The sequence below is a fragment of the Serinus canaria genome, chromosome 3 (genome assembly GCF_022539315.1).
Source record: "Serinus canaria isolate serCan28SL12 chromosome 3, serCan2020, whole genome shotgun sequence".
NCBI lineage: Eukaryota > Metazoa > Chordata > Aves > Passeriformes > Fringillidae > Serinus > Serinus canaria.
The window spans coordinates 77,951,159-77,977,139 of NC_066316.1; the positions used below are offsets into that span (position 1 = coordinate 77,951,159).

General features: G+C 39.9%; 2 protein-coding genes across 6 annotated transcripts in view; one reads left to right on the top strand and one right to left on the bottom strand.

Annotated features, from left to right (window-relative positions):
- ORC3 (origin recognition complex subunit 3) overlaps window positions 1-8,639 on the bottom strand; it is a 35,288-nt gene extending 26,649 nt beyond the window's left edge. For all 4 annotated transcript variants that reach the window (XM_050972563.1, XM_050972562.1, XM_050972561.1 and 1 more), the window contains exons 1-4: window positions 8,507-8,639; window positions 6,228-6,282; window positions 4,405-4,502; window positions 721-865 (exon numbers count right to left, since the gene is read on the bottom strand). In XM_050972563.1, coding sequence (XP_050828520.1) covers window positions 721-865; window positions 4,405-4,502; window positions 6,228-6,282; window positions 8,507-8,530 — 322 coding nt within the window. In that variant the 5' untranslated portion in view covers window positions 8,531-8,639. The remainder of the gene's footprint in view (window positions 1-720; window positions 866-4,404; window positions 4,503-6,227; window positions 6,283-8,506) is intronic.
- A 107-nt stretch (window positions 8,640-8,746) lies between these two features.
- Window positions 8,747-25,981, top strand: part of RARS2 (arginyl-tRNA synthetase 2, mitochondrial) — a 29,445-nt gene continuing 12,210 nt past the window's right edge. The window contains exons 1-11 of one of the 2 annotated variants that reach the window (XM_009093830.4): window positions 8,747-8,881; window positions 9,566-9,639; window positions 10,266-10,371; window positions 13,171-13,254; window positions 14,569-14,666; window positions 15,758-15,813; window positions 17,342-17,425; window positions 20,849-20,925; window positions 22,351-22,506; window positions 23,592-23,698; window positions 24,298-24,393. In XM_009093830.4, coding sequence (XP_009092078.1) covers window positions 8,843-8,881; window positions 9,566-9,639; window positions 10,266-10,371; window positions 13,171-13,254; window positions 14,569-14,666; window positions 15,758-15,813; window positions 17,342-17,425; window positions 20,849-20,925; window positions 22,351-22,506; window positions 23,592-23,698; window positions 24,298-24,393 — 977 coding nt within the window. In that variant the 5' untranslated portion in view covers window positions 8,747-8,842. The remainder of the gene's footprint in view (window positions 8,882-9,565; window positions 9,640-10,265; window positions 10,372-13,170; window positions 13,255-14,568; window positions 14,667-15,757; window positions 15,814-17,341; window positions 17,426-20,848; window positions 20,926-22,350; window positions 22,507-23,591; window positions 23,699-24,297; window positions 24,394-25,981) is intronic. The other variant, XM_050972376.1, reaches the window with a different exon arrangement.

The following is a 25,981-nucleotide window of genomic DNA, read 5'->3' on the forward strand; positions in this document are numbered from 1 at the left end:
AGCCCCTCCAGGAGGCAATTCAGAACTTTGTCCACAGAAATATTTGAAGCAGAAGGTTTTCACTTTCCATTACCTACAAAAGCAGAGTACTGTCCACTCTTTGTTAGTACCTACATGGTAAGTTTGAAACACAGGCCTGGTTTTATTTCCCTAAAATAATCCACTGAAAATGTAATCAACTTGCCTTGAATCAGGTTTAGGATTTATATGTACAAACCTCTGAAAGAAAAGAGGAGGGAAGAAAATTAAAAAAAAAGACTTCAGAACTTCACTAACTTAATCTCCAGCTATTTTTTCCCCTCTGTGCTCTTTTCCCAAAATAAAGACACTACTTTCCTTGATGTAAAGTCGCACTACAAGAACACTTATCAGAAGCTATATAATTCCCATGGTTAAGTTGCAGAAACCACCAAGCATGCCGGTAGCAGTAACAGGGACCTAATCAAAGTTATCTCCAGTGCTTCTAACAAAAAAACCTCAAATCACTACCAGCTGCTTAAGATAGACCTGTAGGGGAGTTGTTGACTTACTGGACTATTAAGCAACATAAACAAAAGGGGAAGGAGGTTTTATCTGACTTCCTTCTCCCCACCCAATCTCTTCTGTTGACATGTCTGAAGCTGATATTGCTCACAGTAATTGCTGGGACTCGGTAAGTTTCTTTGATGCATCTGTGAGATTTAACCAGATGTACATTACAAAAAAAATCTTAAAAATTACCTAAGACAAGAGCTGCAGTAGGGATTTCTCTGAACTTCATCTTGAAAGTCCATTCTGTTGTCTTCTCTTGAAAGTCAGAATGAGATCGGCTCAAAAAACTCACCAGATTTTCAAGCAACTGCTTATTCAAGTTTTCCTGTATTTGCTGCAAACATACACAGAGAGAATTGATCTATAAAAATATGAAAACACCACTGCACTGTCCTTTTTCTACTCCTTTCCTGCATAATCTTTAACCCTTGAAACTCCAGGGTTTTAAATTTTCCTGTCATCTATAAACCACATTAGCTTCTTAATTGTGCAGCAAACAGCCATTTCCCATCTCGGAACTTCTGGTCAAGTGCCTCATGAATAATTTGAAAAACAAGTGAGCTTAACTGAGTTGTCACACCACAGGCTTTAAAGAAAGAGACAAAAACCAACATACTGACAAAGCCTCAGTGAGGTAGGCAGAAAAAAAACAGTAGAATTAGTTGCTGGATCAATGTCCGTGGAAATTCCTATTCTTCTTTCTTACCTTACAAAACATCTGTACACATTTTTCTGAGAGATCTAAATGAGAGCAAATATTCTGCTCCTCCAAATCTAATTCGGGATGAAAGAAGTAAAAACAGTATTAAAGGAAATCATTAAGTACGTTTTATAGGAAAAAATACTAAACCACATGACTCCAATGTTTCTGCACTGTCTTTTGACATTCAGGATGATTTTCACACAACAATCTCTATAAGCAGGAACATACAACAAGGTGAGAGAAAGCTTTAAAAGGGGTAAGGATAAACTTTAAAAAGCAAATATACGTCAGTAGTATTTTGTGTTTCTTTTTTTTTATCGGTGTGCCTTTGAAAATCTGTCCCTAAGCCAAGATATGCCTTATGCATATCAAACAACAACAACAAAAAAAAAGACAAAAAAAAAAAAACAAACAAAAGAACAAACAAAAACCCCTACTATACTCTGAAGTTCAGGATATCAATATATACTCTAGAACACACATGTTAGAAACAAGATTAAACCCTTGTTTCAAACAAAATCATCATCAAGATTTATCAGCAACAAAAAGTAGCACACACAGCCGTGAACTTGATTTTAAGCAAAGTGGCAAAGGCCACTTTGAAGAGGCCACTAACAGAGAGTGACAGTCACATCTCCAGGAGATTGCATATGATGCCTGCTCAATAGCCTGAACTCCATTTCCATAACACAGAAGAGCTTCTGTTGGTCTTCTAAATAACTGTACACAAAGTAATTTTAGTCTTTTCATCCTCCACTCATTGAAGAATATTCTTCTGGCCTTTCTGATGTTGATTGTGCAGCTCTGAACTCCCACCTGATAAATACTTTGCAACTCAGAACAAATTTTAACATGACATTTTTGAAAGAATTTATATCATCAGCATTATAACACCATTGTAACAGTTCCTGTATTACCACAGATTCTTTAACAATACTCTAAGCTTCTGTTTCAGATTCCATCAAACCCTATACTTCCAATGACCACTATTGTTTTTGCTAAGCTGACCTAACAAGAACCTCAATTTTTACTCTGCATGATTACAGTATATATTATTTCTTACATTGTGCACTTGTGACAATGGAATTCAGTCTGCCATACCATTACACATTTACCTAGCTTTCCTAAAATACATCAATCTTTCCTTGTTTGTTACTAGCACTGTTTTAATAATGTTCCAGAAAGTTCACCAGGCTGCTCTGCATCTCAAGTGACCAAGTCACTTACTTCCATAGCATTCTCACTCTGGAAAAGTCACAGGAACTGGAAGTTCAGTAACTGCCATGACACCAGGTTTCATCATGACTATTTGTTATGTGGTCTGAAAACCATTATCTTCATATTAGAGAAAAATTACTGTATTTTAGCCCTGCACTTTGCTTTTTTGTTTCTAGCCCAGACCCTGGTAGAACAAATTCTCTCCTCACAGCAGAAGAATGTTCCTGTAAGCCCTTGATGAGATTTATTATAAGAACATTTGCAAGGTCATTTCTGACACCAGGAGTCAAAACTGGGATACACTGCAATACTGAAACAAAAAAACAGTCCAAAATTCACCTTCCAAAAACAAAGGGTAGTTCCTGCCACACTTCTGCCAGCTTTCTAGTTGTGAGAAGCCTGAAAGGATGTCATCACCAGATGACAAATGGTGCTGCCACAACCACAGCAGAGTTTATGATGGATATACAAAGGCCAAGCGCGCTCTACAACAAAGTGCCTTGGAGGGCAAATCCTCTTCTGAACGCCTCAGGGAGAGAACCAGGATAACACCAGGGCAAGCACAAGACCTGCCAAAAAATCACCAGGCAGCAGTGCCCTGGCAAAACCTTTGGAGAACGTCCTGCTAAGCTCCCCTAGCATGCTAGCAGAACCCCTAGAATAAAAGCCCAAACCAGCAAGCACACACTTCCCACGTACTCTGCCACAGATCAGGTTTGCTACACCAGGGTTTGAAAACACCTAAGAAATGAAATGCTGACTAGCTAAAGCCCTCACCTACCTGGTCTGACCTCACAGATGGTGCTGCTTTGAGTTCACACTAGAGACTTTCTAAGGCCCCTTCCAACCTAAATTACCACATTATTTTAGATGTAAGAACAACCATCAGCTCCATGTTTGCCAACAGTAGAATAAAAGGATATGATTCAAAACTCAGTAGGAAAGATATCATTGATACACCAGAAGCAGTATGAAGAAAATTCTCCATGTAGCAGTAGAAATAACTTCAGGTAATCTGCCTTTGGGCAATTCAAACTGTAAAAAAATGCTCATATCAATATGTCAGTATAGGAGGAATTGTCTTCCATCAGAAGAAGTAAGACCAGAAGAAAGTATCTGGAAAACTCCTAACAGCCTCAAAGAAAACAAGGGTAGGAAATTAGAGGAATTTATGAGCTTAGCCCAAGGGTCCAGATTTTATGCTATATCCATCTGGATTCTACTGCACATACCAAAACAAACTGTGGGAAAAAAAATTCTCCTAATGTCTATAGAGTCCAAGGGCAAGCAGAGGAATATGGAATACTTGCCCAGAATCCATGACACTGAATAGAGGAGGGAAGGAAATCTCTGCTGTATGGAAGCAATTATTCATACCATAATGCAAGCCAGCTGGCTATAGGGACACAACAACAGCATGGATTGTAACACACAACATCAGGAGGCCACAGTTCAGTATGAAATTACTCAGACCCCATTCACACCATTCATACTAATTCAATAGGCCATATCTGTAGCAGTGTCATTCCATATTTGACATCCATGCAGCTGTGTTCACATAAATCCATTGTGAATCCCGGGCTGCTGTGTACGACTTCTGGAACACTGAGGTCAAGACCAGCCTAAAATCCTCAAAGGGCTGGCAGGCATTAATAGAACTAAAACAGCAGTATGCCAGGAGTTAATAAAGAAGACAATTAGTAGGAAGAGAAGCTTAGAAGCAGCAGCTTGAAGTGGCAGAAGTGTACAGTTCTGTGCTTACAAGTAATGTGTACTTGATGCATCTATTATTACTACTTTATATTCTGGACAGTCAGTATTTCTGGCCTTCCCATTGCTTTGACTAACTGTCATACACTTTTAAGCATGTCAAAAAGATCCCCAGAAACAAAGAAGCGAGCAGCACTGTTACAAATGCAAAACACCACTTTGGTGTGAGGCACAAGACTCACCTCTGTTTCAGATTTGATCTGGTTCCATAAAGACTGACAGGTGACAAACCGTAGCTCAGTGTCCTCTGAATCATTGCTCGTGCATCTGAAATCAGGAGCTGGAAACATAGAAAGCAAAGGAAAGCACAAATAAGCTCAAACAAAACTTTTTTCTTTGAGAATAAAAAAAGGACCCAATTGTACATATATATTTCGGGAAGATGACTTTTCTCTAAAGCAATTAATCAATTGCTGATATTTGGTAGAATAAGCAAGGGAACAGCAGAATCTATTATCCAAGTATGTGGGCAAAAAGCAAAGAAGAGGCTTCTATCTCAAGTGCTAGATAAGCTAAAGACTAAATCAGAGCAAATAGCCTTTAACAATAAAGTAAAACAAACATCATCATCATCATCTTGCTCTTGTTTAAGAAAGCTTTGTGGGTCCACTTGGGTGCCATTTAATGGAATACCAACAGTGGCTTGATCTCTAGAGAAGAGCCAGTTGATGAGCATAACCTCCCAAAGCACTAAACCCACCCAAAACAGGTCTGTAAATGACAAATGAAAGACATCCCTCCACCTCCATTTTCATTGTCTCCCTCATTTGTATCCCTAAGAAAAATCACCTGGAATACATAACCAACTCTGATTACACAGATCATAGACTTTTAGTTGAAGAAAATCCAGCCACCACATTATCTGGTAACATACCAAGGCCTAACATCCTTTTTTCACTACCAAAACTCAAACTATAGGTGCAAATGTCCTCAAAAGGCCTTTTGCGGGGTGTGACAGTATTATCAACTATTGATGCAGAGGAGTTCCTCAACTGAAGCTTCCCATTGGACAGGACTGGGCTTCCAGACTGGACAGATGCACATCCAAGTACATGTTTTAGAACACCACTCTAATCAACTGCTCTGAAACTGTGTGCTCTGCCTCTCTCTTCTAGGCCTAGTCCAGTCAAATTTATTTTTCCACCTCATAGCATTTGCTAATTAGAACAATATGCTTAGTAGTTTATCCAAGTATGTCTAATCTCACAAAAACAAAAACATAGTATCCAGTAAGGGGAAAAATTTGATTGTGGTCTAAGTGCATAGGCCTTGGTTGCTGCAATGACAAAAATCTGACCTCATTACTTTCCTCTCCATCTTTTTCATATAAATTGTCAAACTTTTTGACAGCTCTAATGATGATAAAAGTAGTTTAACTTGGGAATAAAAACATTAAGTTTCCCAACTGAGTTGCAAGTAGCAATTATTTAAGGTACATTATTTCTGGTTCCAAGAAGAGTCAGTCCTCAAATGAAAACAGATGTGCATACACATCTAGAGAAAACGTATAGCAAATATTTGCTATCCACAGCAAAATGTAGTGGACAGAAGACACAAATGGCTTTTCTTCCTTCTTTTCCAAAAGAAACTTAGGCAAAATACCTAATGTATTTAGTATATAAAACACAAAATGTGAGATTTAAGGATGGGATATAATTTCTGACTCCCAGCGCTTAAAAATGGCTCATTCAGACCTTCAGTTGAATTGTTTGACTGTTAGCAAAATACTTATGCTAACATGGTGAGGAGTTCTCCTGTAAAAAAAAGTGCAAAGACAAGGATGGCTATACAATCTTGATTGCTGGAGATAAGAAAAACCCAGCATTTACTCTAGCCAATAATTTGCTTGCATTTCTCCGAAGAAATGAGTTTTCAGCAATCAAGCAGTAAGAGAAAAGCTCACACAGCTATGACAGAACTCACGATATGAACTCAAATCAGATATGATGAAACTTTCAGGACTAACCCCTCTCAAAAACAGAAACATAAATGAAAATGCACTAACCTGTTTTATCAGGTAATCTTCTCTTCTTGGTACTTGGTTTAAAGACAAAGCAGCCCTAGAGAACAGCAAAAAAACCCCAAACAGACTTCAATACAAGCATCAATCTGACTGGCTGCAGAGGCCACTTTATTGTTCTTTTATTTCAGTGCTCCATTAAACCAACAATTTGCACTGAATTGCCAGCCTCTTAAGAATATCAAGTTACATATTGCCCCTTTGTATTTGTGCTTCAAGGTGGAACACTAGTGGAAGCAGTAACCCAGCACACTTGGTAAGAATTTTTTCATCTTTCCACTATGTTTTGCAATTCAACCATCAACTGGGCCAGCAGCAGATTCTTTAAATGTCTCAAAACCTCCAAGAAGTTTAGAATGAAAAGGAAATTATTCCCTGGGGACACATCAGTATGGTTTTCTCCGTACAGTTTCAGATAAATACAAAACAAAAGGTGAGAGGTAGAGATTAACTGAAAACTCAATCCAGAGTATTGCAATGAGCATTATTCAGTCACTTATAAAAGGAAATTATATGTCCAAGCCACAGTGAACTGCATCCCAACTCAAAAAAGTAGGTGGTCAGAAGCAGAATGACAAATGGCTGGGAAAAGGTTCATATAAAACCCCCTGTTCCAACAAATTCCTGTAGAGAGAAGTAATCCCCCAGTTAGACCTATTTCATCACTCAAGTATTAAGCTTTGAGTTCTTGAAGATTTTTTTTCATTTCTTCTAGAAAATCTGAAATTTCTTCCCCCATCCTCTCTATAGAAGTTCATCTCTTCTGAAGAGTTATTGCACTGACCAACTCTCATGCGAGGTTCTTGTGCTGCAGCAAGGGGGAAGGAAACACCTAAGTGTTGGAAATAAACAGACTGATTCAATCCCGTATTTCTCAATGGAGATGCTTATACAAGGACTGCTGAACTCAACCTAGCATAGTTCAGACACTAAATGAAGAATGATGTAGTGAAAATCAAACACCAGAGGTACGTTCAGTTTGGATCACAGTCATCAGTCTGTTGAGTAACCTTAGTCATGTTATTTCCTTTCTTCCACAAATAAGAAATTACAGTAAAACACCAACATTTATATTGACCCCCTCTGAAAAACAGCCTCATGAAGCGGAGGTGCCTTCAGACACCTTCCATTTTACCACCTGTATTAAGGAAGATTTAAAAACAGCTGGACAAAAGTAGTGGTTACTCCACAAGTGCTAAACACTCTGGAACAATTCCACTGCAAAAAGATGTCCTACGGATTTATTTGTGCTGCTGCATGCACAAATGGAATTGGCCATCGAAAGTATAAGTCATATACAAAAAAGAAGAATGGATGCTTAATCAAACCAAACACAATGAATGCTTTGCAAGCATTGGCTTTTCCACACCACTAAATGTGGCTGAGAATCAAATGGAATAAAACTGGAATATAGAACTGCAAAGAAGTATTACATATAAGATGCGGGAGGCAAGGTGAAGGGACATGATTCACTGCCAAACTATCAGGCAACAGTCATTGTCAAAAGTGAAATCCAGCTGTTTCAGATGAACTCTTAAGTTTGTTTGGAAGCACTTCACTTCTGGAAGCAATCACCTGCACAGTGCCTTCTGCACCAAAGGAGGCAGCTGCATATCACAACTCAGTGAAAAACAATGGGAGGAGCAGGAGCCTTCCCCTGCTGATAAAACACGCTGTGAACCACTGCTGTTATTCACTGCATGACCAAGCAAGAGATGAACTAAGTGTTTCATTCCAACTTTTCAAGTCTCGCTATTCATTGACGCTCTGATGAAAGTACTATCCGCAGACTTCACCTGGAAGTGACAAAACCTTCAGCCACATACCCCAGGCTCTGTTCTGGGGGAGATTACTGAAAGTAAGAATGGGATTTTTTGTAGAAGGAAGGCAGCGGGCAGGTAACACTGGGGTCCCTCAGCACTCATGGTGTAACTCTAGGAGTGCTCTGTGCAGGGATAAGCGCTGGTCCTTGAGGCTCCCTTCCAACCCAGGATACTCCGAGACCTGTGGGACCGCGGAGAGGACAAACAGCGCCTTGGGCAAAGCGAGGCCGGGCATAGATGAGGAGCCAGCAAGGCTTTGGGAAGGGGCGGGCAGCGGAACAGGGCAACCGGGAGCCTGGGCACCAGGGAGGCGGGAAGGGCAGCGGCGGGATGAAGCGGGAAAAGGAGCAGGCGCAGGACGCGGCGGAGGGCGCCGCGGGTCCAGCTCCCACAGGCCACGCTGCTCCCTGGGGAGCCCCCCCGCTCCGTCCCGCTCCTCACCTTGGATACAGAGCACGTGCTCATGTCGCCCCGCGCCCGCCGGTGCCGGAGAGCAGCAACAGGAGGAGCAGGAGGCGTCGCACACGCGCGCTCCCGACGCACCGCCCACCTCCCTGAGCGTCCCCGCGCCGCTGCCCACCCCCCCTTTCCCTGAGCAGTGGTACAGCCCCGTCTGCGCTGCGCTGCGTGGTTCCTCCACCCCCAGCGCAACGAATGGCCTCCTCCTCCCCCTGTAGCCTGGGAATGGTACGGCCCAGCCCGCCCCTGGGCGGGCGGAAAGGAGTGGGGCGGGGGGGATAAGGGTCGGCCCTGGAGCTTCCGCTAGGCGGTGTGGCCATGGCAGCATGTTCCTTCCGGAGGACCATTGCTTCTCAGGTACGCACAGCTCCTTCCCACGGCTGGCGTCTAGCGGGAGTGCTCCCTGAGCCAGGTGTCCCCTCCGTGCCCTCACTACGGGTCCCCCCTGCCCGGGCGGCTCATAGTGGGCGCGACCCGCAGCCGCGGGCTTGGCGCGCGCTGTCCCGGCCCGCCCCTTCCCGGGGCGCGCTCTGGGGCTCCCCCTGGGATTGGGATGGGGTGAGGGTGTGAGGGAGGCAGGGAGGGCTGGATGGCGGCATGGCCGTCATCCCTGGGAGTGCTCCAGGCATGAGAGGATGGGCTCTCAGCCTGGCCTGCTCTGTAAGGTGTCCCTGCACATGGCAGGGGATGGAACGAGGTGTTCTTTAAGGTCCCTGCCAATCCAAACCATTCTGTCATTCCATTACTACTGCAGTCCATAAAGGGTTCCGTGGGGTTCTTCGTGAGAAAAAAAAAAAAAATCAACTTTCTGTGTTGTTTTGCCTTGCCTTTTTTCCAAGGCTCCCTTAACACCTCTTAGGTTTCTATTTTATTGTAGTGTTCATAATAGCTATGAAGTCTTTGCTGTTTTTACCTGGGCTGAAATTAGATTTCAAGTGTAAAAGGTGCATCCCCCATGAGTATTTAAACAGGGAGCAGTATTTTTCCTTGGATCTTTGTCTTTTTGCTTAAGTCATTTTTTTTCTTAATTTTTCAATTTAGCTTTCTAAAGTTTTGGATCTGCCACCAGAGAATCTAATAAAGTCCATATCTGCAGTTCCTGTCTCCAAAAAACGGTAGTTGTTTACCTTTTTCTTACAATGTTGGTCACGTTTTATTATTTTATGTCATGCCTGTTATTGCAAAAGCTTAACAAAACTTCAGGGGAAAAAATAGAAAAATCCAAAACCATTTATACCAATGCAATTATAAGATAGCTCAATTGAATTAAATCCTTTTATTTTTTCAAGAAAGCTCAAAGTAAATATAATTGCTTACAAGCCTGTACAAATTACTGGCCGTGCATGGATGGCAAATGCTTCAACACTGATGATCTGAATGTGAAACTGCTTAGAGCCAATGTGAAGTTATATGGGTTTTTTTTTCTTCACTGTCCTGCTCAAGAGTTGCAATAATGTTAGCAAGTAAATTTTACTTATTCTTGAGCATGGTTTTTGTTTATTTTGAACACCATCATGTTCTCACCATACCTACTTTCTGATTGTATTAGAGCAAAAGTGATGTTCGGCCTTCTCATCCAGCTTTCTAAATATAGTGAATATTCAGATATTTGTGGCTGGGTTATGCTTGGCAATTGCATTTCTCATATGCAGAGTCAGTGTGGATCTGCCAAATCTCCCCTGCAGGTTTTTTTCTCAATTTTCCTATGTTGGTTTGTTGTTTGTTTTTTGGTTTTTTTCAGGCATGTTGCAGATTTCCAGCTCTCTGTTGCTTCTGTAATAGAAAATAGTTCTGGTGATTGCTCAGCACAGGACCTGCATCTTCAAGCCCAGCAGCTTGCTGAGAGGGTATGCTCATGAATTCATCACATGTGTGTATGTAATAATGAACTTACAGACTAGAGGTGTAAGGGGCATAATAAGATAAAGAAGTATTCTTTCTGCAAGTGTTTCTTTGGGTCAGAGTAGTGGCTGTACTTACTGTAATTGTACACAGCATCTTCACAGAGATTAGAGAAGCAGCTTTGGTTAAGGTTCTTGTGAAATTGTTGTTTTCAAACAGTATGAAGTAAACAGTGCTGGTGAAGTTGGGTGGGTGTCTAAAGGGTGTGCTGAGGCCTGTGCTGCTGCCCAGCACTTGAGGAAGAAGTTGAATGTGTGTTAGCTTGGAAAACCAGACTGCAAAACCCAGCTCTGGAAAGCCAATGGATAAAGTTGCCCTCTGAGACAAGCGGGCCTAAGTTTCATATCCCTGCCTGCTTGAAATAGTTTTCTTGGAACAGCAATTTTTTCAGGTGTGCTAGTTTGGGAAATGGCAGTAGCTGGGGTGTTAATACTGAAAAAAGGGACAAATAAAGCCAGTTATGATACTGGTGAGGAGCTAAACTATTTCTCAAGCCATTCTTCGCTGCTGAGGTGTTGAAGCTGTCCATGTCTTAGACCTGTTCTAGCAAAATAAATACTCTGATTCGGGTGGAAGAAGAATTGACAATGCACAGATATGTAACCAAAAGTTCTGAAACAATTAAGAGATTGTCTAGAAGCATGAAATTATTCAGGTTGGAAAGGACCTCAGGAAGTTAGCTGTTCCCATATCCTCCCCAGTGCAGGTGTTTTGGATGAAGTTGCTGAGGTCTTTGGAAATCCAGTGAGGTGTTAAAAGCTTTCAAGGACTTGACAGCCTCCCTCTAAATCTGTTTCAATGACTGTATCATCACAGTAAGAAGTTGTTTTTTTTTCCTTGTGTGCCATTTTAAAAACAGCTGCTATTCCCAGGGCTTAGGAAGCTGCAGGTTTCCTCCCTTCTTTATTGTTTGTGGCTCAGTAAATAATCCTGAAACATTTAGCCCTACAGCCTTTACATGGAGGAGCAATTTTAACGGTAAAGACGAACAGACCATCAATACAAGCCCCCAAACTGAATAGACTATGCCAGCTACACAAAGGAAAATAAAAATCCATAATCTATAAGGAGTGGTTTTTGTTAGGTGGTCAATGAATGAGATGCATTTAGTTTAACTTGTTTAGAGTGGTCTTGTCATCTCCAAAGAAGGTAAGAAGTGTATAAACCAGCAAAATATAACCATGTATCAAAAACTATCAGAGACAGAAAAATGCAGGCAGTTACTGGTTTTTGTCATGATAAGCAGTTGATGGAGTGCCCCAAGGTTCAACAGAATGCTCTTAGTCACTTCTGAGGAAATGGGCCACAATGTTTGAAATACAGGTAATTGGGTTAGGCAAAAAGATGGAAGTTTTTCCAGTTGCCTAAAATAGCCTAAACAGTAGGGCCATGAGACAATAGATGAGCAGTGTGCTCTGAAGAACTGAAAGTTGTCTTTTAGAAAGTCAGAAGGGTCTTGTTTCCATGGGCTTTTGATTTCATCTGGCTGCCTGATTCCTGTTCCATTTTTGTATTGTTACCTCTTTGGGGAGGGGAGGTTGTATTGGGTTTTTTTAGTGCTTCTGTGCTGCCCAGTGACATCCTAGTCCAAGCCTTGGGCACAGGGACATCTCGTTACTAAAGGAATCACAGGGCACTTGGAGAAGAGGTGGTTAAAGCTGTGGAGAGGACAAATGAACACTCTTTTTAAAAACTACTGATGTGACAATATTAAGATTATGTGGAAAACATTTATGTGAACAAAGGTTGTGGAGAAGGTCCAGTGGGTATTTCTGTTCTCTCTCTGCCCCATAAGTAGAAAGGACCATTTGTAAAACAGTAAGGTGGAAAATTCAGTGTCAACACAGTAAATGGTTCTTTTCACGTAGCTTGGGAGTTAGCATTGGAATTTGTTGTTAGCAGAGTTTGTGAAAATAAAAGAATTTCAAAGCTAGCTATGATTTCTCCTGCATAGGTCACTGTCTAAGCTGGAGACCTAGCATGGGGGTACAATTTCCTCTTCGTGGTGATGAGCTTCAGCATGAGTGTAGCTTGCCCCTCTCGTAGATACTGACCAAGTGAGAAGGTGATTGTGTCATATTTTTTTATTTGCTTTCCATCCCTTTTCTTCCTTTTTTATACAACTTCTTCACTATGAAAGACAGCTAGTTTAGTAAGAAACTTTCAAACTTGACAGGTTGAGATCCAAAGCTCTTGGCCTGTGAAGACCCAAATTTCTGTTGACATTAGGGGTTGGTTGGCCAAATATGCCTTACAGGTTCAGAATTTTCAAGACATGTGCCTTATGGAAATTGTAAATGAAATTTTTAATAAATTTGCCTTTAATATCTTTATTTTGTGACATCGGGTGCCGCAGAATGTTGTCACTTAACTTTTTTTTTTTTTTTGTTAAGTGCTGGCAGGTACTGTGTAAGTTGTCAAATGTATCTCAGCTTTTGTCTGTACAAAGAGTTCAACTACTGCTCAAAAGGAAGCACAGGCTGTGCACAGGCAGGGTCTGAAATGGAACATATGTGTGGCATTTCAAGCTGAGTTGTATTCAGAGCTTATTAAGCATGAATGGGAAATACTAAAATTGTCCCTTTTCCAACAGCATTGATGAAATGATCCCTTTATGATTGCCTCAAACAAATAAATAACATTTAATGTTTACAGTGGATTAAATTAATATTCGCAGTGGATTGAATGACAGTTTTCCAGTTCACTTGTTTTCATTTAAAGTTTGTTTTGTTTTATTTTTTTAGCTAAAATGTGATTCAGTAGTGAGCGCAATCAGTGCTGGTCCTGGAACAGTGAATTTTACAATAAACAGGGAATTATTAGCAAAGGTGAGTAGTGTCTTTCAAGTGCTTTAAGGTAAAAATAACGTTTCTCAGTATAAAACTATAGAATGCCTACTGTTGTCTTAGGGAGGAATTTTCTATGTAAAATTGTCCTTCACAAGTTTTCTCTGAAGATCCCTGTTGGTGATTTGTTATGTAGGCCTAGAATTTGAAATGAGGCTCAAGAAAGTTTCCTCTTCTGAGGAAACAATGCATCTACTGTTCACTAATAATCATAACTCTACATTTTCATCTCTCTGCTTTAAAATGCAGGCTTATTTACATCTACTTTGAGTTTTTACAGGATACAACTCAAGAGTTTTCATCTTGTAAATACTCTTGGTTTTATCTGACCTAGAAGTATTTGATAGCAGATCTTTAGTTACACACTTTGCTGGGGGGGAAAAAAAAATCAAGGGGAAAAAAATCCCAGAGGGAAGATGTATTTCTGACCGAAGTACACATACACATTGTAACCAAGCCAATGGCTATTAGAGAATAGGTCTATAGGTCAATTTTGTGTATGTGTCTAGCTTGCTTTCTTAGGTGTCATAATAAAACCAGAATTATAGGCTTTTTTTACATGGTGTTTCTTTAAAAAAAAACAGTTGCAGAAAAATTTTAATGATTTTTTTGAGTGAGAAAAATTAGAAATTTCTACTTTATTTCACTTTGTTAAAGGCTTCTGTTATCTTCAGGAAGCTTGTCCAGTTCAGGCAGCTTCAGAGATTAGGTCTTTGGTGCATTGGCCTGTGTGACATTACACATTTCAGTTTATGTAGGGGCTGACTTGGTGCTATGAGCACATTACTGACAAAACTCACACAAACTGTCTTGAGGAACATTTTAATGTATTTTACACAGCCTCCAGACTTTCAAAGCAGACATATTTTAGTACAGATCATTCATACCGGCCTTACAGACTTGCAGGTGGGAGAGAGAAAGAAGAGTTGTTTGGACATGTTAGGGTGGAAGAGTTGGCTTTCTCTGGCACTAAAACACTAGAAAGTTTTCACAAAATTCAGCCTTAATTTTCACCAGAACTTTGCCTGCAATTTCTTTTTGATTTTTTTTTTTTATTCGATCAGGTATAGCTTTTAAAAGTCAGTGACATTTTTATCTGCTTATGAAACCTTGCTTGCTTGGCAAACTAGCCATCTAATTACTAATGTGAATAAAGGATGTGGGATCAGTCTCTTGTGGATGACAAACAGTTTTCCTGGCAATGCCTTCTGTTAATGAAACTCTTTTGTGTGGATTTTTTTTGTTTTGTTGGGTTTTTTTTTTTGTTTGTTTGTTTTGTTTTTAATTGTGCTTTAGACTGTGCTGCAGCAGGTGTGGAAAGATGGCTCAGAGTATGGAGTAAAAAGTGAACTTTTCTCTCCAGTCCCCAGACAAAAGGCAGTGATTGAGTTCAGGTAAGCACATCTGAGGGGTCCTTTGAGACAAGTGCTGTGTCTGCTGATTGGTTGATATTTTCTGGTTGATATTCATTGCTGTAAAGTGTGGTGCCTGTGGTGTTAAACCATATTAACCAGTATTATATTTAGTTGTATTTGACTCTTGATATATTCACCAAGTAGAATATAAGTAATATTCAGGGATTTGAGGCTTTTTCCCAGAACATGTTTTTGGTATTTAAGGAGTTCATGCCTTACATAGCCCTCCATTAAGAATATTCTCATTTAACACATGATAGCATTCAGCTTTTAAGAAAGCTTCCTTTTATTTTGTTATGAAGAAACAAAATCTGGATTTCCAGGCACTAATGAATTTCTTTTTTTCACCTTAATACCTTCTTCCCTGACTCGTTAAAGCTGGCGGGTATTTCTTAATTGCAGCCCCCAAAATATTTTTCCAGTGCAGTTTTGTTGATAGTCACCTACTCATAGAAAGAAAAGTGGCTGACTCAAACTTTTTTTTTTGTATAAATATTTTTGTGAGTAATATTCCGTGTGCAGTCTTTGATAGCTGTAGAAAGTAAGAACTTGGCTTTAATTTGGAGGTTGGATTTTCATAGCTGAACTTTCTTTTTTCTTATCTGGGCAAACAATTGTGTAGAGAGCTGTTTTTTTGTTTTTTCTTTATGGGGGTGGGCATTGCTGGAAAGATATGATTTTGGTTACTGATCCTTGTACACAAAATCTCTCAGTCTGATTTATCTCTGGAAGAGACATGAGGAGAATGATCCCTATGTCCAAAACTTGTGAAAAGTGAGAAGATGCTTTTGGTTCTCATCAACATGACTGGGCTTTGGTTAGATTTTTTTTTTTGTTGTTTGTGGGTTGGTTTAACCACAGCACTGTCTGTTAACTGATACTGGAGGGAAAGCTGGTTGGATAGGAAAACTTGCTGTCTAGGACAGAAGCTAATCAGGGAATCTTATGGGAAAATTTGGAAATGGAGCTTTTATTTCAGCTCTACTAGATGCACAAGTTGAATTCTTTTAACTTGGTGATCTGTCAGTTTTGTCCACTGCACAAACGTTATTTGTTAAAATCTGTTACAGCTCCCCTAATATTGCCAAGAAGTTTCACATAGGACATCTGCGTTCCACCATAGTAGGTGAGTGTGCATTTCCCTGCCTCCTGGGAGGGCTGCTTTGTCTGCCTGCCTCACTGGGCAGGGGAGCACTGCTAACATCTCCCTCCTTGGGTGTGAGTGGCCCCCATCAGGCTCCACTTGCTAATTAAAACCTTTCTGCTCATTATGCAGGGAAGAAAAGAACGTGGTGTGTTGCTGGCAGATTTATTAAGTCACACACAATCTAGTTTTACGACTGTGAATATTAAATGAAGTAGCTTAAAATTGGTCTTCGAAGACACCCAAGGCAGTTTTCATTGAGGTGTTATGAGAGTCCTTTGAATTTTAAATTCTCAATTTGTACTGGACTGCAAAACAGTTCAGATCATTATGTCTTGGTGGCTGTCCTGCAAAAAGCTTGCTTTTATATGCTAATTACTTTATGCCAGTATTACTGAGACAGTTCATGTAATTTCTAATAGAATAAATAATAAATTTCTACTGAAGTGCTCTAATGGTATATGGAAAAATGTATTTGTCCCTCATTTCCTGATCTCACAATAAAAAGTAGTAGGTTGTAACAGAAGATCCTACAAAATCTGTGTGTCTGATAATCTATCAGTTTTAAAATTATACTTAATCATTTATAGTTATTAATTATGTAAAGTAATAAAATAATTGCTTCTTCCATGAACAGATAGTTGAGTGAAGTGATGTATTTTGGGTTTTTTTTTATGTTCCATTTCTGGATCCTTTGTTACATAAAAAAAACCCACTTTCAGAAGCAGTTCTGTAGAGCAATGTTTGTCCCAGAGTAAGACAATTAATTAATTACAGAGAATGGAATTGGAAGTAACTGCAAGCTATAATGTGGTGTTATAACAACACGAGAAGAGAGAGCTTTCTGCATCCTTTACAGCAGAGTTGTAATTAAAAAGTACCCTTAAAGCACAGGAAAATAGAGGAAGGAATGTGGGTATTTCTTCTTTGTAATTCTAAGGTTATAACTAAGCTCAGGGGAGAGATGAAGGGCTTTTGTTGTGAGAGCAGATGGAACTTATTTATATGTCCTTACATGATATGGCAAGTTCGTAGCATAGTCTGTTAAGTGCAGAGCTCAGAGCTGCTCCAGCAGTCTATGGAGACTCAGGGCTTGATGTTCTCTTTTTAGCATCACAATGAACAGCAGTTTGTCAATTTTGAGTGCTTGCCTAACCTGGTATGAGGATGCCTGACTGTGATGAAATTATGTATAATGCCACTTTTTTGTGGCACTTGTGGTCTTATACTTTGCAATATGTGCATGTACATCCATCCACCTGTGTATGTTTGTGTCCCTGTTGTGTGAGACATTTTGTGGCACTGTTGAGATGCACAGCTTTTCTTTTCTTGCTCAGAAAGGAACTTGCTTTTTACTATTACTGCTACTGCTGCTTTCAGTTGGAGTATTCCATCTGATTACTTTTCCTCTTTGTTTTGAATACAGGTGATACAAAACCAGAAAACTGTTCCATAGGGATGAGAGACTACCTACAACTGAATAATAATATCATTTTTGTTTCATTAACAGGGAATTTTATAGCAAATCTCAAAGTAGCACTGGGACATGAAGTAGTGAGAATAAATTACCTTGGTGACTGGGGCATGCAGTTTGGTATGTTTCAAATTTTTTTTTTAATGCTGTGCCCTTTTCTACTGCATAGTATGGTCTAGGTTTCCAGCTTCAGTTTTAGTAGACCCATTGGATTCACTCTGTGTTCATAAGCAATAATATCTTGTTTCCATGGGGGTAATACATTGTTTAATTTCCTTTAAAAATCTGAACAAAACAATCCAGACTGATCCATCCGCAGTATGATCTGTACTGATGCTGAAAAAATAACAGGACAAATTTTATCCAACTGTCCTTCAGTAGCTTCTCTCTCAGACTAAATGTGTGGTTTGGGGGTTATATGATTTGGTTTGGGTTTTGGGTTTGGATGTTGTTTCTTTGGTTGCTTGGTTTTGGGGGCAGGGGTGGTTTGGTTTTTTTGTTTGTGGGTTCTTTGGTTTGGTGGGTTGTTTGGTTGTTTGTTGTTGTTGTTGCTTTTCTCATTATCCATAGAACTTAATTTCCACAACAACTGTGTTTTGGCACATTGTGGCCCAGAAAGTTTATATCTTTAGAAATATCTCTATACTTTCCCCAAAATATTCAGCTTCAGTGTAGCAGAAGAGAGGTGTGCAGATGGAGAAGGTGCAAGTGAATAGGGACTGGAGGATTATCAGTGCAGTATGCACACACATAGGCACCCCCATCTCTTCTGAAATTATCAGATCAGTGGGGACTGAAAAGTCCTTTCAAGTGCAGCCTGAGGATGCATGGCTTAATATTTATTGCCACACCTGAGATCATTTATGTCCTATTGCTGGATCCATAGCTGTCCCTCTTATGGCAGCTGCCCCATCCATAGCATTCATAGCTTTGCTGATTTCTGTTGTTAATCTTGCATTTCAAATTCATCTATATTCTCCTCTCCTTTTCTAATTTCCCCCAAAAATCTGGTTTTGGCATATTTTTTGGCATTTAAAAAAAGGCACTCATGCCCACTTCTTCATTCTTGAAACATGGTACACCTCTGAAAACTATAGAAATCCCCAGTACTTTTGCAGTAGGCTCTGGAAACTGTCCACTTATTGATGTTTAAGTGGCAAGCACAAAATGCAATGTCAAGTGGTCACTTTTGGTTATTCCAGCCCTTATGCTGCCCCCTCCAGTTTCAGTGGTACTGCTGGTTTTGGGGACATCAAGGAATTAATTTTATGAACAGAATTGGGTTAAAAATTTAAAGTCAGTACCCTACTTTCACTCCACTTTTATGTTCAGATTCATAAGTGTAGATAACTAAAATACATTCAGTTCTACCTGTTGTCATTCTAGACTAAGTTCCTGGGTTTTAGACAGTGCAGTGTAACATTCTCAGTACTGTGAGAGTGGTCATAAAACATTCTTTATTAAACTATATCCCCTGCAGCTTGTCTTTCCTGATCATGTTTCTGTAGCTGATAGCATGAAACTATAGCTTATAGCAGAGCTTTGTTTCGCTTATAATTTGTTTCATAAGAACTGAATACAGAATGAGTTCACCAAAAATTGAGTAAATTTCATACTTGCATATTTCATTCATGTTTGCCCCTTAGACATAATTTTATCACTATGCTATTGTATAATGAATGTGGCAATGGCAGTTAAGCAGTGAAATGCTGTGTGGATAAAAGGCTTCTCAGCTGACCTCATTCAGTCTGCCTTTGAAGATACTAAGTAGCACTCTGAAGTCTGAATATCAAGGATTTTTTGTATTTTAATATAAAGGTTCCTGAAGGTATAATGATCACAGTACCTGTTATTTACATGTGTGCCATTTGTGCAGCACACAACTCTTAGAATCATACTTCTGACCTAGTAGTTCTGACTATTTTTTTCAAAGTGGGTACTCCCCTCTATTTGGCCTGGCTCAGCTCAAATATATAGCAGAATTATAACAAATAATGGTCCTACTTCACAGAATTATAGCATAGCAGTATTACTGTAATAGTCCTTTCTCAGAAGCAGTGCTGTAATCAATGATCTGTCAGCTGGTTTTACAACTGCTATTGTCAGAGGCCTTAAAATGTAAGAATTGAAAACATATTTTCCTGAAATGTAGCAGAGGCCCTCAGCCTTCAGGCAGTTTTGGGGCAGGTTTCCTAAGGTAACAAAGCATATGCAGTCACACTATCTGTCCATCCGTCTTCCTGTCACTCTGCTCCTAATAAATTTTGACCCCATTGGGCAACTTTAGCCAGGTCTGGCAAAGAAAAATATTTCCATGAGAATTAATTTCTTTTGGCGTTATGACAGTTGGCAGCCTAGTAAGGGTAGAAATACAATGTGTTGACCTCTGAGAGAGAGAGTTAACTTCTGTGTTTAGCCTGCTGGCTAACCAATCAGCACCTCTAAGTCAGAATCAGTTCCAACGTGGGCTGCATCTTGCCGTTAGCTGGTGAGTGTAGCAAGGTCTGGGGATGATATGGGAAAGACAGAAAATGTGTGGAAGAATGTGTTTGGGTTGAATAAAGACTGGCTGTTGTGCTGGAGATTGGAGTGTGAGGTCAGCACTGAATAGTGCTTATATCTATGAGAGATCATTAGGAAACCTGCCTCTGATTGCTCATAGAACAAGCTGTCCTTAACTAAACTTCTTTTCAATAGGATTAGTAATACAATACTAATTTTATTTCCTCAAAACTGACCTGTTTTTCTGCTTTAAGTCTGCCATGCCTTCTTCTGTACTCAGTGTTTCTAAGAGGGGAATTCTTGAAATAGTGCTATTTGTTTAGTTGCAGAGAGTTTTCCAAAGGGCTACCTGCATACCTATTCCTACATCAGTCCTGGTCCTTGTCAGCTCAGAGGAATAAGCTGGCTTTAAAGTCAGTTTCAGATAGTCTAAAAGGCTGATGGGTTAATATTGCTGCATTACTGAAGGAGTTAATGGGATCTTTTCATTTAGACAAAAAGATTGGGATTTGGATTACTTTTCCTTTTAGATGGCTTTTGGAAAGTCCTGAAACTAAATTGGATGCTCACAAAAAGCTGCATGTTCTAAGAGGCAGCAAAAATTTCCCTTGAAAACATTGCATGTGTGGTATGAGGAATTCTGTGTTGTATCCCAGTTCTTATTGTCCTTAAAATGATAATACTCATAAGGGAGGAAGCAAAACAAGGATTTTTGAGTATGTTCTGTTGCTGGACAGTTTCCACTGTGTGGCTTCTCATTTACATCTTGTTGCTGTGTGAAAGATAATTGCCTGTACAAGTCTAGAAACACAAATTCCTTTCATGAGGAATCAACATAGTATTTCTTACAATTTTCTAGCTGTTATATTTCTAGTGGGGGGTGGTTATGCAGTGGAATAATAGGTTATGCTTTTGATTTTCTTTTTGTAGCATACACCATTATATTCTTTTAAAATGTTAGTGTTAAGACTAGACTTACAAAAATAACCTGTCAATATACTCTGGTCTGTTGACTAACTCTATATGTAATTGTTATTCAAGGCTTACTGGGTGTTGGTTTCCAATCCTTTGGCAACGAAGAAAAACTAAAATCTAGTCCTTTGCAACACCTTTTTGAGGTAAGTTCAGAGAAGACCAACTAGATTTGTCCTTCCAGGATTGAACAGGTTAATGGTTTGTTGGCTTGCTCCATTCAAACATGCCTGATACCATCTGAGTTAGTATTTACTTTTTGTTGATTTTTTGATACTCATAAATGGTTCTTTGTGAGTGATACAGGTACAAAACACATATGGTATTTATGTACTGACCTGCACAGACCCAGTAACCATGAGGAGAGGATGGCTAATGATCAAGCCCTTGTCCTCTAAAAGATGTCACATATTAATGGGGTTTAGTCAGTCAGGGTTCTTGTGTGGCACTCTGAGCTGTGCTTCCTCCTCGGGGCTGGATAAGGGAGCTGTGGCTAATGCTGGTGTTCAGTGTGCCACAGGCAGTGTGCCACAGTATAGCTGTTCTGTGCAAACCTCTCTTGTGGCAAAGGAACAAACTGTGTTTGAATACTTGGATACTCAGCAGCTGAAGGCATGTCAGTTTGTCTATATGGCAGGGTGGCTCCTTCTGACCTTGCCAGCTTCTTCGGCACAGGTAGACTTTGCTTGTTCCCTCATCCCTGAGCCCTGCAGATTTAAGTTGATACATTCTCAGCACTGAGGTTTTTTAGAGCCGTAGAGCTGATTTAAAGAGAAAACAAGGAGTAGTCATATTTTTGGGGTTGTGCATCACTGTGCATCATTTTTATTTATGATTTCAGTCCACTCTTAGAATTTTAATTTTTTTATGCCTGAATTTTGCACTAAAGCTTCAAAATACTAGCTTTTGCAATTGCTTGTAGGCTTTATGACCTTCAAAAAGGTGTAAGAGAACAGTATTCAGTCAAGATGCAAAAGATTCTGAAACAGTAGTTGTTTGAGACCAAATTAGTTTCTCAGTTATTCCCAATTTTTAAGTGTTTGTTCAGCTGTATGCCTGGCTGTATCAGAAACTGAGATGTGTTTCAAAGTGGTGCTTTTTCTGCTGGTGTGTGAAAAATCAATCTTTCCTCTGAATATAAACTTGTAAAATACTGAGTCCATCAAAGATTTTGCTGCTTCAGCTGCTGTCTCAATTTTAGGCAGTGCAGTTGCCATAAATGTCAATTTTCTGGTCCTCTGAAGACGTGGCTGTCATTTAAAAGTCTGTGATAGGTTCCCTTCCATGCATAAATTAGTTCTTCCATATTTTGCTGCAGTTGTTTCAAGGATGTAGAGGGTGATATTGGCAGCAGTAAGGAATTAGGGCATTAGTCTTTCAAGATAAGCTGCACATTTTCTTATTGGGCTATTCATTCTTTCTTTAAATGGGGAATGTGTTGCTTTAACAAGTCTTTTAAAACTTTGATGTTAAAAATGTCATCTTTAAATGTATTTGTATTGTTCTCGTAGAACTGTTTTTATTGGAGGAGAGGATTATACTACTTCAACATTTTCAGTTTCATATTTTAGGTGTATGTGCAGATTAACAAAGCAGCAGAAGATGAAAACACAAAAAAGCTGGCTAAGGATTTTTTCAGAAAACTGGAGGAACATGATGAGCAGGTGTTGTCAATTTGGAAGCAATTTAGAGACCTCAGTATCGAGGAATACACCCGAATTTATAAGGTACAAATCATATAAAATCATATAGAATCATAAATATTGCTTGATTTTGCTTTATCTTTGAAGTCAGCAACAACCACCAAATTTAAATGTTTCTATGTAATAAATTTTATTAGAAGATGACTCTTTTCAACATTTCTGATCTAATGTTGTAATGTTGCATATTAAATTGGGTCTAAAACATTACAGCAGCAGGAGTTCCCTGCAGGTGGAGTTGAGCTAATACACATCTGTCTGTTGCACACTGTGATCTCATGAGTGGAGCCATTGTCTGCTGTTTCATGGGACATGTTTGTGCCACTGACCTAAAAGTTAAACGGTTTCAAAAATTTTAAGGTTATAATCCAGATAACCTGGCTGTGCTTTAACTTCTTCCCTGAAGCATGTCACTGGAGCCAAGAAAGTACTCTTAAGTTAAGATCTCCTGAGACACTTGATAATTCTTGAGGAAAGCTGGCCTCTGAAGGTAATTAGGTCGTGGGCTGTGTTTGGAGCTGCATCTTGAGGATCACCCATCACTGATCACATCATGACTGGTACAGCTGGGTCCTTCTCTCCCAATTTCATTTAAACTAAAAAGTACTGAACTGATGAACTGACCAGGTTTGACAGTTAAGGTCATCTTGTCTCCTCTGAATGTACCCTCAGCCTTAATTTCTGTATGCTCAGCAATGTTTGTGAGCAGCTTTTACTTTTTAAAATGCCTTTTAGCATCCTTTTAAAATAGGGTTGGCTTCATGTCCAGGTAGCTCCGCTGCAGCCCAATGGCTTCACCTCCAGCCCAGCAAGGAAAAGACTTGCCTCAGAATTGTGTATGAATTGCTCTAACCAGTTTATGTCTGATTTCTCATGAATGTTACATTGAACACCATATTCACCTCAGGGAGAGATTCATTCTAATGCAGAAATAGATCAAATCAAAATCCAAGCATCCTTTCCTTTTAACAACAAAGTGACATTTCCTGGAATAACATTAATCTTGGCACTGTATCTGATCTGTGACCTATCATCTGACTTAATTTGAAGAAAAATAATTAGCCTTGATCTTAACACTATTACCCTTCTTTGATATTCTTATAACTTCTCAGCGTCTAGGAGTGAGCTTTGATGAATATTCTGGAGAGTCATTTTACCAAGAGAAGGCCCAGGAAGTTCTGAAGATGTTGGAAGATAAAGGACTCCTTCAGAAAACAATGTATGAATTCATTCAGTCTGTTGGTGCACTTTATTTAACATCTCAGTTGCACTTCAAACAAGATAAAATGGGTGAGGTTTGTACATAATCTGAGGGGAAGAGTTTTCTTTATGTGGTTTTGGTAGCTGTTCTAGTAGAAGACCATCAGGATTTGTGCGGTCACAGCTAAAATTTACATTTTCCTTTTCTGTGACTAGCACAGAAGCCTGGCCTTGACAAATTGGGTACAATGACAGTGTTCAACTCCTAATGGTGTTTTAGGCTGCTGATTGGTTTGGTAGCTCTGTGTACCATTTAATGATCAGAGTCAGATGAGATCCTTACCTTGATGAAAGGGTGCCTGGCTGAACTGGGATGGAAGCTGTAATCATGGAATGCACCAGAATGTGACAGGCTGCTCCATGGCATCAGCAGTGGTGACAGCAAACTTACGTGAAAAAGACTTAAAGGAGATGGTCATTCAAAGAAAAGGAATGAGACTGCCTAGAGGGAAGGGAGCTTGTGGCAAGAGGCCTTGGTTTTGTCTCTGACCTCAGTCTTACCTGAACTCCCCTGTGTAATAGCCTGCAGTGCCATCAGTATTTTCCCTTGACTTACAGAAAAGGGACAGGAATTGTGGATCTCTCTGAGAAGAAAGACCTCTCGACAGTTTCCACCGTCATGCGCAGCGATGGGACATCTCTTTATATAACAAGGCAAGTAAGCCCATCTGTGCTCCTTGCCAGTCGTTCTGCCAGGGAACTTTTGAACATCAGCACATTGATAACTGATGGCATGGATTATGAAGATTTTTTTATTTCTAGGATGGTTGTAAGTGAAACCAGCAATGTAACTATGATGGGATGAAAATGGTTTTTAAATACCTTTCCTCCCCCTAAGTAATATTAGTAAATCTCCTCTTTGCATAAATCATAATACTTTCTCCAGCTACTAACTTTGAAAATGAAGCTGGACTCTCTGGATCTAGTAACTAGATAAAGGTAATAATAAAATAAAGGTTTTAAAAAGACCTTTGCTTAAAATGTTTATTGATGGTGTGATACAGGAAAAAATTGCTTGTTCAGCCTTGCCTTCATTGACTCAGTGGACCACCAGTGCTGTAACATCAATTTTATTGCTGTTTTTCAGCCATCTCATCAGCATCCTAAAATTCCTCATGGGTATTTTAAAATGGAAGCCTTAACAGTTTCTTTGTGCCAGGAATGTTAATAAATCTAGTGTCTAGCCCTCAGGGTAAACTCTGTACAGCTTTTCAAGGCAAGGGTATTAGACGGATGCTACAGTCAATCCTGTGCATTAGGGAGCTGCTGAATCCTGTAGCCAAATGGGGACAAAGATGCCACAGCTCCATGCCCACAGGTCAGCCAAGCTTGGGCACCTGATGTCCACAGACCCAGACACAGGCCCAAAAGCACTCAGCACAGTTGGCGTTTTGTTCCCTTCTGGATGACTAGGATGAGTATCTATTCCTGTGAAGAAATGGATGTATGTATATAGATACATATGTGTATGTGATATATATATTATGATAAATATACTTGTGTTATGTATGTGATAAGTGTATTATTTAATAATTTCATCAATATACATATGTATTGCACGTGCACTATGTATCCCTCCAGTAGCTGGAGGCCCCTGTGGTCTCTCCAGCAGTTGGTCTGGACCCTCTGATGCCAACAGTACAGACTCCTCTGGGTGCCCCATCTCTGCAGGCACATCTGGAGATTTCCTGGGATATTTTGCCTACTTGCTTGGCTATTCAGCTTGGTATTTGCTGTCAGTCCTAGGAGGATGTGTGTGCCCTCACTCCAGCTGTTGGCTGAGACACCTTCTGACCCCTGGTCAGGCTCCAGCTGTTACTGCTTCTTTTCACTTATGCCCAGTCCCCTCAGTCTCTGACGCCACAGATGCACAGCCTACATGAGCTGTGGTCCCCAGCTGCAGCTGGTGACACTCCAAACACATGTGCACACAGAGGAGAGGGCCCTCTCACCCCAGGAGAGTTTGAAATGGAGTTTCATGGGAAGACAGGACAGACTGTGCTGATGAGGTGCAGGACCAAATTACACAAACATATAACCAGAAATTGACTTAAAAGCCATCTATCCCTATTATCATCCTCTCCTTCTCTTTTCTTATCTTTGGTTCCTCCCCTCAGCATTCCATAACAAGTCTTGTGCAAATGCTTTTTCAGGTTGGAATACAAGGCTGATGGTTCTCCTGGGACAGTCCTGTGTACTTGTGTGTGTGTGGATGAGCTTTGTACCATTTAAGCTAAGGTTG